Source organism: Chiloscyllium punctatum, chromosome 22 (genome assembly GCF_047496795.1).
Source record: "Chiloscyllium punctatum isolate Juve2018m chromosome 22, sChiPun1.3, whole genome shotgun sequence".
Lineage (NCBI taxonomy): Eukaryota > Metazoa > Chordata > Chondrichthyes > Orectolobiformes > Hemiscylliidae > Chiloscyllium > Chiloscyllium punctatum.
In genome coordinates this window covers 84,282,873-84,296,294 of record NC_092760.1, presented here as the reverse complement: position 1 = coordinate 84,296,294, position 13,422 = coordinate 84,282,873, and the positions used below count along the sequence as shown (strand labels likewise).

The 13,422-nt window shown below is 36.6% G+C and overlaps 1 protein-coding gene across 8 annotated transcripts in view; it reads left to right on the top strand.

Moving 5' to 3' along the window:
- The window catches only part of gas2a (growth arrest-specific 2a), a 257,222-nt gene extending 246,679 nt beyond the window's left edge, over positions 1-10,543 (top strand). For all 8 annotated transcript variants that reach the window (XM_072592740.1, XM_072592743.1, XM_072592738.1 and 5 more), the window contains one exon: positions 3,222-10,543. In XM_072592740.1, coding sequence (XP_072448841.1) covers positions 3,222-3,470 — 249 coding nt within the window. In that variant the 3' untranslated portion in view covers positions 3,471-10,543. The remainder of the gene's footprint in view (positions 1-3,221) is intronic.
- The last annotated feature ends 2,879 nt before the right edge of the window (positions 10,544-13,422 follow it).

The window sequence follows — 13,422 nt, the reverse complement described above, 5'->3', positions numbered from 1 at the left end:
GGAGAGGGGAGGAATGATCATTGTTGTAGTAGCTGAATATGGTTGAGCCAAGGACACTATCCTGAGGAACTCCTGCAGAGAGGTCCTGAAACTAGGACCTCTCCTTGCCCCTTTCTTGACCTGGTGCCACAAGATTGCATTGTGTCCAAAATCAATCTTGAAGACTCCCGGGTGGGACAGGGCATATCCAGGGATAATGATGGTGAGAGGGTGTAGTGTGTGTTGCAGTGAGCATGACTATGTCAGGCTGTTGCCCCGGTGGTTCATGAGCTGGCCCATTTTGGCACAAGCCCCCAGATCTAATAAGGAGAACTGTATTGACTGTTTTCATTGCCAGTGTCTAAGCAGATGCCAAGTGCTCCATCTGGTTTCCTTTCTTTTAAGACTTTTCCATGATTTTTACAACTGAGTGGCTTGCTTGGCCATTTCAGAGGGCAATTAAAGGCTGTATGCTTCATCCCATAAAGGGCATTAGTGAAACAAGATGGGTTATTCTGACAATGACCAACAGTGTCTTGGTCAACATTAGACTTTTAATTCCAGATATTTACCCCACCCCCACCTACTGTGGTGTGATTGCCAAACCCATACCCCCAGAACATCAGCTCTTAATGTGCACAATTCACCAATGTGGATGATCAGTGTGTGCATCAGAAAGAGTGCATACAATTTGTGGAAAAAATATTGTTAAGTATTTAAAAGGTTATACCAAAAGCAACACAAAGTTTATTAGAGATATAAAAATTATACAAATTGGTTGGTAAAGTGAACTTATTATTTTCTAGCTCCAGAGGCTGAAGGGCCTCATCTGCACTATGATTCTATGATCGCAAGCATGCGCTTGTTCTGTACAAAATTTAAACATGATACAAGAAATGTTTTACAAGAAAGAAGCTGCTTAAAGATACCTATTGCTTTCAAAATTAGGTTTTGTAACAATAGTTGCATTTTTGCGACATTATACTATTTTTGAGGGATTGAATTTTAAATTCCTACAGTGTGGAAACAGGGCATTCATCCCTCTGAAAGAGCATCCCATTCAGACCCACTCCCCCTATCCTATCCCTGTAACCCTGCATTTCACATCACTAATCCACCTAACCTTTACAGCTGGACACTATTGCAATTTAGCATGGACAATCAAACCTGCACATGTTTGGTCTGTGGGAAGAAACTGGAGCACCCAGAGGAAAACCATGCAGACATGGGCAAGAACATGCAAACTCCACACAGTTACCCAAGGGTGAGATTGAACCCAAGTCCCTAACGCTGTGAGGCAGCAGTGCTAAACACTGAGCCACCAGCCACAGCAATTTTACACTGTTGCTTTTTAAAAGCCATAAATGATAGCCCTCAACTTATCCTCAAAGTAACTCATCATCTGTTCAAACAAACTACTCCTAATTTATTTACATTCTTCTATCAGTACTAAACTAACATTCCGTCTTCAAAGAAAAACCCTTTCACTGACTGAGATTAGTCCATCAGCTCAGGGAAATGAGTCAAATGTTTTTAAAGTCAGGACAGTTAAATACACATTACCTCCACATTCCTGAAGATGTGGAATTCTTTTTCATAATTGCAATTCTGACATCAGCACTTTATTCTAAAATTAATTCAGTAGAATAATTTGTGGTCTGTGCTAGCTGTGTGGAGGGATGGGCCTGTGACTTTGTGACACTGAAATCTTCCCACAGAATATCCAATAACCATTTGAAAAATCTGCATGCATCAATTTTCTAACTAATGCTTTCTAAACCCAGTTTATAAGAAGTGGCATGAATTTTGAAGGGTTTTCTTCAGTTGCTTCACATCTACAAATTATTTTATGACCAAGTATTCATTCTGGGGTTTGAACTTTGAAAATATTATTTCAATGTACTCTTTTTTAAAAAAAAATGAAACACCTATTAATTTACATAGGCTTGATTTATTCTTAATGTTCTTATTATTTAATGTTTGAAAATATCAAATTTAACACTTGTTTCAAGGTTTGCATAAAGATTTGTAACTCAGGTGCTGGTTGTTGTAGTTTTGGGTCTACAAATCAGCTTCCCAGCTTAGCGAACGTACCCACAACTATGATAATACTTGGTTCACTCAGACTTTTTAAAATCACTTTAGGAGGCTGACGCGTCATTCTTGAAGTGGTTTTCATTCTCATTTGAGTGGATTGGGTGAACTTGAAAAGGAAATATTAAAGAGAGAATGTTTAACTTGTAAAGTAGAAGTGGATCAGGAATCACCAGTCACTTTCAAAATTCTTCCAGTGGGATCAATGATGGCAAACATTGCAAACTGGAATGTATGTGCAATTGATTTTTTTCAGATACAGATGAATTTTTTATGGAATACTTGTATCACTCCCTCACTGCAGTCTGCTGAAAACTACTTTTCTGGATGCATCGACTTATGATCTGACCATTTTCTAATTTTACCACATTTTAACTTATATTTCAATTAGGAATTTTAGCTTGCACATGACTATTTTAATCTTTCTTTTTAAAGAAAATGTTGTGCTATCTTCTAGGTTTAATGGATTAGCCATCACATATTTGCATTAACAAGTCCAAATTCAATAATAACATGAGATAATAGTCAAACCCTTTCCTTTTAGTTCTTTAGTAGAATCAGCTAAAGTGGATGACATTTTAAGAAATCCACGAGGTTCTCAAAAGCTTATGATACAATGAAACAAAACAAGCAGCTAAACACTGAATGTTGATCATTTAACAGGATTAACTAATATGAAAATTCTGCAATTTTATTAAATAATAGGGTGCCAAATTCTGTGGAATTTAAAGAGCTTCTAATTTGCTGTCAGAAACTTCTTTGTCACAAGTTTGAACAATCTCAATGCAATAGATTACCAAAAGAAATTAAAAGTATCTTATATTTGCAGATTGCTATTGGCAGCTCATTCTGCTTTAACCTCTCTTGTAATAGCTACACTAGCATGACCTATTGGGATTGAAAATTAGATCAATAAACACTGGTTATGGCTGTGTGCACACATAGCAGCTGCCTATAAAATGTTAAATCACTATATTGTTGATTGTTCAGGCAAAATTAGCAAGAATATTTGCCTGTTTATTCTTAATTCATGATCCTTATGTTTATTTCCCTTTTTACACATCGACATGGGAATTAGCATCTTAACTTTTTTTTTTAAGAATTCTGTTGTACAACCCATTTTACTAAACGATTATTTTGCATTGCAGATGCTGCACAATAAACATGTCATGGTTCGTGTCGGAGGGGGATGGGAGACATTTGAAGGCTACCTCCTGAAGCATGATCCCTGCCGGATGCTACAGATTTCCAGAGTGGATGGCAAGACCTCTCCAGTCCCGAACAAGTCCCAGAATATTAAAGACCTGAGCCCTGATAGCTACCTTGTGGTAGCTGCCCATTACAGAAGCAGACGAGAGAGTACAACTAATAACAGTGGTAACTGGGGAACAAAGTGAACATGCAGTATGTGCTTTTATTTTGAACCAGTGATCCAATATATCAAAACTCAAGCAGATCAACAATAATCTAATTCAGTCACTAAGATCTCTTTGGTTTTTTTTTAATGAACCCAAATAGGGTGGGGGACAAAAGAAAACTATAGACTATTGCCAGACTGAGGGAATGGTATAAGGTAGATTTCTAGGATAGTAATGCTGACAATAAATTGATGCAGAGCTTCAATTATTTCAACTTCACTTTAGGCAAATTCATTGACTGGAAGGAGGTAACAGTGCAGTAGTGATGACAGATGCTCTCCAATTTGCTAAGCTTTTGCATATCCTTCTCTTATATCCATGCTATTCAGTGACTGTGTTAAACACAATACTAGTGGTATAAGTGAAGCAATGACAATGTACCAAACAGGAAGAGCCAAGTACATTGCAAATCATCAGCGAATATTGATTGGAACGTTTCCAAATTGCTAGGGAGAATAAACTTCATTGCCTCTATTCTGCCATCCATATAATTATACCATTTGAGTTCAGCCTGCCTCCAAATTTTGAGCATTCTAACCTCTCAATAGCAGATATTCCCAGTCAAATAGCTTCTTTCTTGGCACTATTTGATAATCTCAGACTATCTAAAGTTTTAACATTGCCATAGTACTTTGGTTGGATTTTTTGTTTTATATCAATTCAAAAGTAAAATTGCAAAATTTTGTATGATACAGAATCATTTCTACTTCTCTGCTTTGATAATAACAAGGTAGAAGAGACCAGTTACAACCAACTAGAATTAATTTAAACAAATCCTCTCAAATCAAAAAACTGTTAATCCAAAGATGCATTTCTACAGAAATACTTTTTACCAGAAAATTACCAAGACTATCTTTAGATTAGCTTAGATTACTTACAGTGTGGAAACAGGCCCTTCGGCCCAACAAGTCCACACCGCCCCGCCGAAGCGCAACCCACCCATACCCCTACAGCTACCCCTTACCTAACACTACGGGTAATTTAGCATGGCCAATTCACCTGACCTGCACATCTTTGGACTGTGGGAGGAAACCAGAGCACCCGGAGGAAACCCACGCAGACACGGGGAGAATGTGCAAACTCCACACAGTCAGTCACCTGAGGTAGGAATTGAACCCGAGTCTCTGGCGCTGTGAGGCAGCAGTGCTAACCACTGTGCTACCGTGCCGCCCAATCGAGCCTGAGTACAGTAGAAAGAAAAACAACAGAATCCCAAATGCTGAATTATTGCTTCATGAGCCTCCATCTTTCATTTCCTTCAGCTACACCAAATTAGAAAAAAAAATCAATGTGCCTATAATCATTGCCAAGTGCTGCTATTTTAAAAAATAATTGGGAGCATCAAATCTCTCACTCCAACTGCATGCATACACGCACATTTAATCTCATTCACAATGTGTTGAGTTCAAGTAGAAGGGAGACTTCCCTTACTCGTATCTAGATTCTAATATGCAAACAAGATAACTGTTGTGCAGGAATAGCAGTAATCCATTTGATGCATTACAGTTTCTGAGAATTAACATAAAGTGCTATCTGTATTTTCCATAGCAATAAGCAGAATTCCTGAATAAGTTCAGCAAGAATCATGAACATAACGCAGACAGTCAACGCTGCTGGCTGAGCAGGAGCTACTAACATATTATCTCCTTATTCTCGGTCACTTGAATTAGTTGCGCCATGCAGAATGTAATTATTAGTTCAATTTATGAAGTTTTCTTTCCACAGGTTACAGTCCCATCTCATGCCCCCATTGAACAATGTAACAAATATAAAACCAAAAAGTTTATTTGTATTTTTACATCTTAAAGATCACTGCAATTTACATTAAAATTATTTGATTTTCTTCACAGGCTTATATGCTTCTTCCTAGACCACATTTGTTGCCACATTCCAAAACAAAGCAAACTAAATTACTGCAGATGCTGAAAAGTTAATAGAAATACTGAACACAAAACAATTGATGGTCAGGTATGAGTGGAAATAAGTTACTTTAAAATGAAGCAAGTTACCTCTACAATGTTTCTATGCTTACTCAGAATTATAAAAAAAGTTACCAATAATCAAGTGGTGGTAAACAAAATAGTTTACTAGGAGTGTAATGACAGAAATATGTGGGGTAGGCTATTTATCTGACTTTGCCATGGAAGTGGAAGACAAAAGATATTTTTCTCTGAAAAACTCAATGATTGCATTTGATAGGAAATATCTACAAATCTGTATCTGTAATCAACTGTGATTTGCCAATTACAATACTATATGCACAAAACACACGACTAGAAGATGTCAAATACACATGGTAGGTACTGCAAAACACTGCACTACTAAAGCATTATTTGAGAATGTTGACTAGGCTACAGTGAGCTAAGAAGCAGAAAAATAGTGAGGAATTAGATGTTTGGTCTATTTTAATCCTGGCTAAATTATTTAAGGAGCACATTGTTCAACTTCTGAATTGTAACAACTTAATCCCAAACACCACGCTGTTTCAAGAACTATACAAAAGCATATTTAAATTTTAAATAAACATGCTTCTTTAAAATTTAGTTGCATGTTAGATATTTAACATTCTACATTAAAACCAAATTTAATAAAAGTGGGACTTTGCTTTTATAGTGCACTTTGCAGCAGTTCATGACTGTCCCGTGTCATTATCTAAAACACAAATATGCTGTAAGAGGGAAGGAAGAACTCTTTGGGAATTTTTGCATGGGTCAAATTGATATTTTGGTGGCATACAGAGAGAAAACAAAAACCATTTTATTTATTGACACGAGTTATGCTAACTTTCTTTTCTTTCACTTTGTCCAACCAAAGGACAGGATAAAAAGTAAATTAAAATCACTGAACCTGAGTTATCAATTAATTCTGATGAGTTTGACAATTGTTTTTCCCACTGAGACAGTCACATACAATGGAGAAAAGCCAGATTCACTCTGGGCTTCCTTTATACCAGTTTATTTGATACAAATGTACTGCCTAGTAATTTTTTTAAAATGCCAAATTAAGACATCCACATAGCAGATATCAGTAATCCAGCAACATTACATAAAACTGGCTCTAATTGACCCAAGCTGGAACCTCAAAGTCACAAAGTCGGTGAATTCTTTCTGCTCAAGACTACAACAGAAATGCAGTTTTGAACTAAATTCAATACATTCTGGGCCTGGGAGTTCTTTGTCCATAACAGATCCCTGGCTATTTGACAGACGTAAAATATATTTTGCTCACAAAAATGTTTGGTAGTATATCTTCAATGCTTACATCTTGACAGCATTGACAGAAAAATATTCCAGATTAAGTGATCCAGATTGAATGAATACAGGAGATTTGGGATGAGAAGAATTTCTTATGAAATGTAGTTCACAATAACAATTGGATTAATGGATTATGTAAGCTGGAGTATGTAAGAACAGAATAGGCTAGTCAGCTTTGCAAACCTATTTGAATAGTTCATGTGCAACACAAAAGGGTTACAGTGTTTCCAAAGCAATTTCACATTCAGCAATTTAACAATAATTGACTTTAACACTTAAAATCTGCTGGGAGGGAGACAGCGAGGAGTGGATCTTATTAAATACAGGTGTGGCTATCTTGTCACCTTCCTATCCAGCCTGCCTCCTTCGCACTCAGACCCCTTCTACCCCACCCTCAGCCTACCTGCATTATCCAGCACCATACATCCAAAATGCTGCAGAGCTTCTACCTTCTAATTAGCATGGACCCCCGTGTTACCAGTTTAATTCCTGCTTCCTTCAACATTTTAGCCAGGGAATCTGGTGGTGGGTACAATTCAGTCCATTATATTCTATACTAATCTCTCCTGCTGCAAATGCATTTGAAAAAGCAGAAAGGCATTCAGTGTTCACACAATATACTGAAGGTGTTTAACTACTCAATGTTAATTTTTTTAATACAAAATATAATGTTAAGTTCCAAGCCTATGTTATTACTGGACATGTCAAAGCCCAAATGGAAAGCTTGCTTGATAGATCATGTTTTCTTTTTGGTTTTAATAACATACTTTAACACTAAAACATAAGCACACAATATGATGATTTGGTTTTCGCAATAAGACAGAAGTTTACATAAATGAAATGAAGATAAAATAGAATAAACCAAATTATTTACTCAGAATACAAGTTTAAATATTTTAAAACACATAAAAATATAATCCCATTAATCGCAAAGACACTCATTTATGGAACTCATACCAGAAGGATCTGCCTTCCATCACCTCCATAGAACTTAGTTTAACTGTGGCTTCAACTCTCAATTTTAAGAATCTCTGTCGCTTCTTCCTGGAGCTGTCATACACTGAAAACTCTCTCAGGTTAAAATCATAGTTTCAGGGTTTTTTCCAAACACTTCTTGTCTGAAAAAATTTACTAAACTCCTTATGCTCAGGTAACTTTCTTTTAACAAAAGTATCAAAACTAACTTCTTTTTTTTCTCAGAACGAACTGCTTTATACATCCACCTTTAACAAAGTCTTTTGCAGAACTATCCCAAACTAAAATTGGAACATAAACTTTTTTTTTTCTCCCACTGTTATGGGTGCTTCCCCAAGCTTAAAAAGAAAGTTCAGAATTTCCTATCAGAAAGTCTAATGTACACTCCTATGTACTTTATTCACTCATAAACTTTCCCAATGTAAACAAGAAACCATCAATTTTTGGAGGCTCTCACTCTCAAATTGCTTTAATAGAGATCATGGCTGCAGAAATACTTCAAAAATTATTATTAAACCCCTACTGACATGTAGAAAATTCATACGACACTTGTTCAAAATTCAAAGGTCCGCATTCAAGAATAAATATTAAAATTTTTGTAAATCACACTCCCTGCATCACAATAGTCACCCTTGATTTAAAAGATTTTAAAAGTAAATACCTTCATTACAATCCTAGTTGTGGATTAATCGAATGGAAACAATTTATAACATGGTCTAATCCAACCATGACCTTCTGGTCTATTTTACTCACCCAAATCTTGATAATCTCGGTTTCTATTGCAGGTTCTTGTAACCCTCAGAAGATTTGTTTTAAAGCTTCGATTTTTTGCTGTACATATCCATTGTAAATAATGTTCTTTTGCAATTCCCCACCTGTCATCCTTTGTTTGAAAGAGCCAGAGTATTCTGCTTTGCAATAAATTGTACAGAGCTGTGCCACTTTATTTTCTATAAATCCAAATTTCAAATATTGTGTATAATTTTAAACTTTGCTGACTGCAATGTAATACTGTTTATACAAGTTGTATCTGTAACATTTTAAGACAAACCTACCTAAATAGTTTTTAATTACTGTGAAATGTAAACAGTAAGATAAGTAATAGCAATGCACTACACCATGACAATCAGTTAGTTATTATGCCAAAGAGGCTTACATGTCAAGTGACAAGGAAACACGTTGTCGTTCTGAGTGGAAGTATGAACATTACTGGTGTTGGATAGAATTGGATATTTATAACCACTGCATTATAACAATTTCATAATGTGGCCCTCTTTTCAATAATGAAAGGATTATCCAGCATTAGAAGTAAGCATTAGCTTACTAACTGGAGAACCAGAGGACTTGAGAACGGAGAACCTGACTCCCTTCTTTAAAAAAGGGGAGACAGTAATAGATAATTTACTCTCACTGTCATTGCTGGTATTCTACATTAGTCTGCAATATAGACTGAATCGATAAAGTATAGTGTTGGAAAAGCACAGCAGGTCAGGCAGCATCTAAGCAAGAAAGTCGACTTCATGAAAGATTAAGTCCAAAACGTTGACTCTCCTGCTCCTCAGATATAGCCTGACCTACTGTGCTTTTTTTTCAGAGCCACAGTTTATCTCCAGCATCTCTAGTCCTATCTTCCAATTTTTTGCAATATTGACTGAAATAATTAACATGAAGATTCTATTTGAAGACATAAAAATGGAAAAGCCAAAGACATTGTTGAATTGTCTCTTTGGAAAATTGTGCGCAACTTTGGGCACTCTATTATAGAAGATTATAACAGATTAAATAGCGATTATTTTCACTAGTCAACAAGATGTGAAGGAGCAAAAACTTAAGGTTAAAAATAGAATGGGGGAGGGTTAGACAAAAAAGATTGGAGACTATTTAGGATTGCCTATGCTATAACACAAATACTTCTTTGAACAATCCATAAATTTTTAGGAAGACAGCTTGCTACCAGAGAAATATAAAAATATTGTAATTAGGAGACTGCGGCTCGAATCAATAGCTCGGAGAAAGCATTCAGCCCCACTCTCATTTATGTGCTTCCATTTTCTATGGTTCTCATAACTTCCAATAGCAACACATTATATTTTGTAAGATTTGATCGGAAGTATCTTGAACGATCATGCATGTTAACTTTCAGGACAGGAGGAGTACCCCTTACCTCTTTAAGAGAGTTATCTTTCATGAAATAATTCTAAATTCCTGATAACATATTTTGTGTGCTTGTGAGGACCTTCCTCAATTTTACAGGCAACACTTTGAAGAAAATCTTGCAGTTAGTGTTTTCCTGCTAATTCCAGTGTAATACCAAATACCGAAACAAGATAGTTATCAAGTGAAAATAAATGGACAGTGCTCCATCTGTATGCCAGCTCCCTCATTTTTATTCAGCAAGAAACTAGGCTGTCATGGGAGTTGCCTTCACTATTCACCAATCATTCGCTAAAAAGAACATGCAAATCACTGGCTTACCATAGACTGTCAATATTCATCAATGGCATTTTAGGAGCTTAATACATGCGTTAGTGTTATGGACAAAATGAAGGAACTTGGGATGCTAGCAGTTTTCATAAGCCCTATAATTGGAATAGTGGGTGGAGGACATTCGAAAGGAGAACAACTGCTCAGCTTCCCAGTCAAGTGTCTTAAATCATGGTGACTGAATATGGATTATAATTTTGCAATTCAAGTGATGTAACATGTAATGCAGAGGCTAGAAGCTCCAACTGTACACAATATGACTGGACACAACTTATCCTCAGCACATTGTTAAAATGCTTCATCTTAGAATTCTAATAAAATGTTCTCTTTGAACTGTTTCATACGTAGTTTGTACATGAACAGCCGAGTGAATTACTAGCTCTGAAAATGAAGATCAAAATGCAAATACTGCCATCCTGAGGCAAATCTATCAAACTGCATCTTCACCAGCATCTTGAATTTAATTCAACTATCAACTTAGCTGATATGGTTTATCAAAATTCATCATGTTAATTGCAATTAAATGAACATTCTTTAAGCAATTATGGAAACAAGATGGTTCAGTAGTTAGCACTGCTGCCTCACAGGACCAGGGACCACGTTTGAATTCAGCTTTGGATGATGGTCTTGATTTTTTGTTGTCACATGCACCCAAGTAGTGAAAAATCTTGTTTTGCATTCTGTACAGGCAGATAACAACATACAAAGTATATAGGATAATTGAACAGTATGAGGAATACAAATTTACGACTGTCACGGAAGGTGCATGACAAACAAGATCAACATTAGATTTGAAATTTGAGAGGTCCATTCAGAAGTTTGGTAACAGCGGGGAACAAGCTGTTCTTGAACCTGTTGGTGTAGACTTGGAGGGCTGAATAGCCTCTTGCTACACAGTAGGGATTCTAAGATGGCACATTATAATGTAAGTACTGGGCTTCAAAAAGCATCATTGCCCATACGTAGTCATAATACTTACTTATTCTACAAAAAAAAAGCATTACTTACAAAGTGGAAGAATTTCACTTTGAGTATGTCCTTTTACTTTCAAACACCTGAAGCTCTCCCACCTGTCCTGTTTATCCGTCATATTCTGTACCACCTCTCTCCCCAGTCTCCCAAATCCTATTTCAGGATTACCGTGTAGGACAAGGATAATCCAACTACTGGAATTCTCTTCCTTTGCTCTAAAGGCAACTTTAAGGTGATTCAAACATTTTCAGCTGGGAATTTAAGGTTTCCCTGCATCCACACATTACCTTTTTAGTTCTCATAGCCTAACAGAATGGGGTTATTTGAGTAAGAAAGCATTTTTGGTTTTGATTACGTTGATGATACTGATGCAGAGTGTTTCAGCTTGTAAAGAGTTATCTCCAGAATTTCAGCAGACCTTTCTGCTTAACAGCAAATACAAGCTGCAGATTTGAAAACAGATGGTTAAACATGTCGATTGTGTTGTTAATGTGTGAATAACAATTAAAACAAATTACATATGTATATTTATTAGAAAGCAACGGAAGCTATTGAGTAGTTTGATTAGCAGTACATGTCTTTAATTCTACATGTGCCCAGGAAGGGGATGATGACTTGTAGTGATAACATTTGAGATTCATGTAGCCACTTGACTGATGAAAAAGTCAGAAATCAAGCATTTGACTTCTGAAGCGGGCCTAGGACAAAACCCAAGAGAATGGAGGCACCCTGCTTTCTCTCTCATCTAGTGAGGGAAGTCTGCAGACTTTAACAGTAAACGTTAGTATCAGCTCAGGGATAACTTGTAAAAAGTTTAGTTCTTTAACAAGAGCAGAACTACAAAGGTATAGATTGATAACTTTCAACATTGACAGTTTTCTACATCATATATTTCACGTCAGTACACAAATTGGCCTTGTCTCCAAAACGTTCGGCGTCTACAAGAGACACATAAGCAACAGTGTTCAGTGGGGTCTTGTTGTTATAATTCTTGAACAATACCATCGTTTAACAATACATTAAAATATCATGGCAAAATTAGTTTATGGGTGTTAAAATTTGAGTTGTAATCATCGAGATAGCCATTAATGTGTTACATTACAAACTTAAGAAAGTTGGACATTTTTCAATGTGCTAACAAGTTTAAAAAGTTTACAATCAAGTTAAACTTAATTTCCAAGGGATTAAATGTAAAGGATAGCAAAGGGTACCTTCGGGAGTACCAATGGGCATTTTAGTGGTGATGGTATTGAATGGATTACTGATGCCTGACTAACAGAATCAGGCTGAGGTACTTCAGAAGGCTGTTCAGCCCATCAAGTGTATGTCAGCCAAGAGAGCAGCACATTACTGCACGTCTGCAGCCAGACCAGGTAAGGATGGCAGATTTCCTTCCCTAAAAGACATCTGTGAACCAGATTTTTCACTTCTGACAATCTGCAATGGCTTGTGGTCATCATTAGATTCTCATTTCCAGATTGATTTGGAGATGCCGGTATTGGATTGGGGTGTACAAAGTTAAAAATCACAACACCAGGTTATAGTTCAACAGGTTGAATTGGAAGCACTAGCTTTCGGAGCACCGCTCCTTCATCAGGTGGTTGTCTGATGAAGGAGCAACACTCCAAAAGCTAGTGCTTCCAATTCAACCTGTTGGACTATAACCTAGTGTTGTGTGATTTTTTTTTAACATTTCCAGATTATTATTGAATATAAATTTCACTGTCTGCTATGGAGGGATTTAACACCCGAACATTTTCTGGGTGTCTGGAGCCTACCAATAATACCACTAGGCCTACCACAAAGACCAAACAAATTAGCTTAAATCCTAAGTCTACCCCATAGCACTGAAAGATTTTCTCTTCTAAGTATTCATCAAATTTTCTTCTGAAAGCTAAAACCTGCATTCATCCCCCTTTAACACAGTCCATTCCAGATCATAACTTGCTATGTGGTGCTGTTGTGCCTCAGATCAGCTCTGGTCCCTTCAGCATTCACCACAATGCCCTCCAATTGCTCATCATTCTACCACAGAAACAGCTTTCTCCTATTTACTTGATCAAACACCTTACCTGAATTATAGCATGTAAGCTAAATTATTCTCATCCTTCTCTGTGTTAAGGAGAAGGATCATAATTTCTCTAGTCTCTCCACAAAACTGAAGTCCCATGTACCTCGTACCATTCTAATAAACCCTAACTGCAACATCTTCCAAGGCTTTCACATCTTTACTTGAAGTGAGGCGC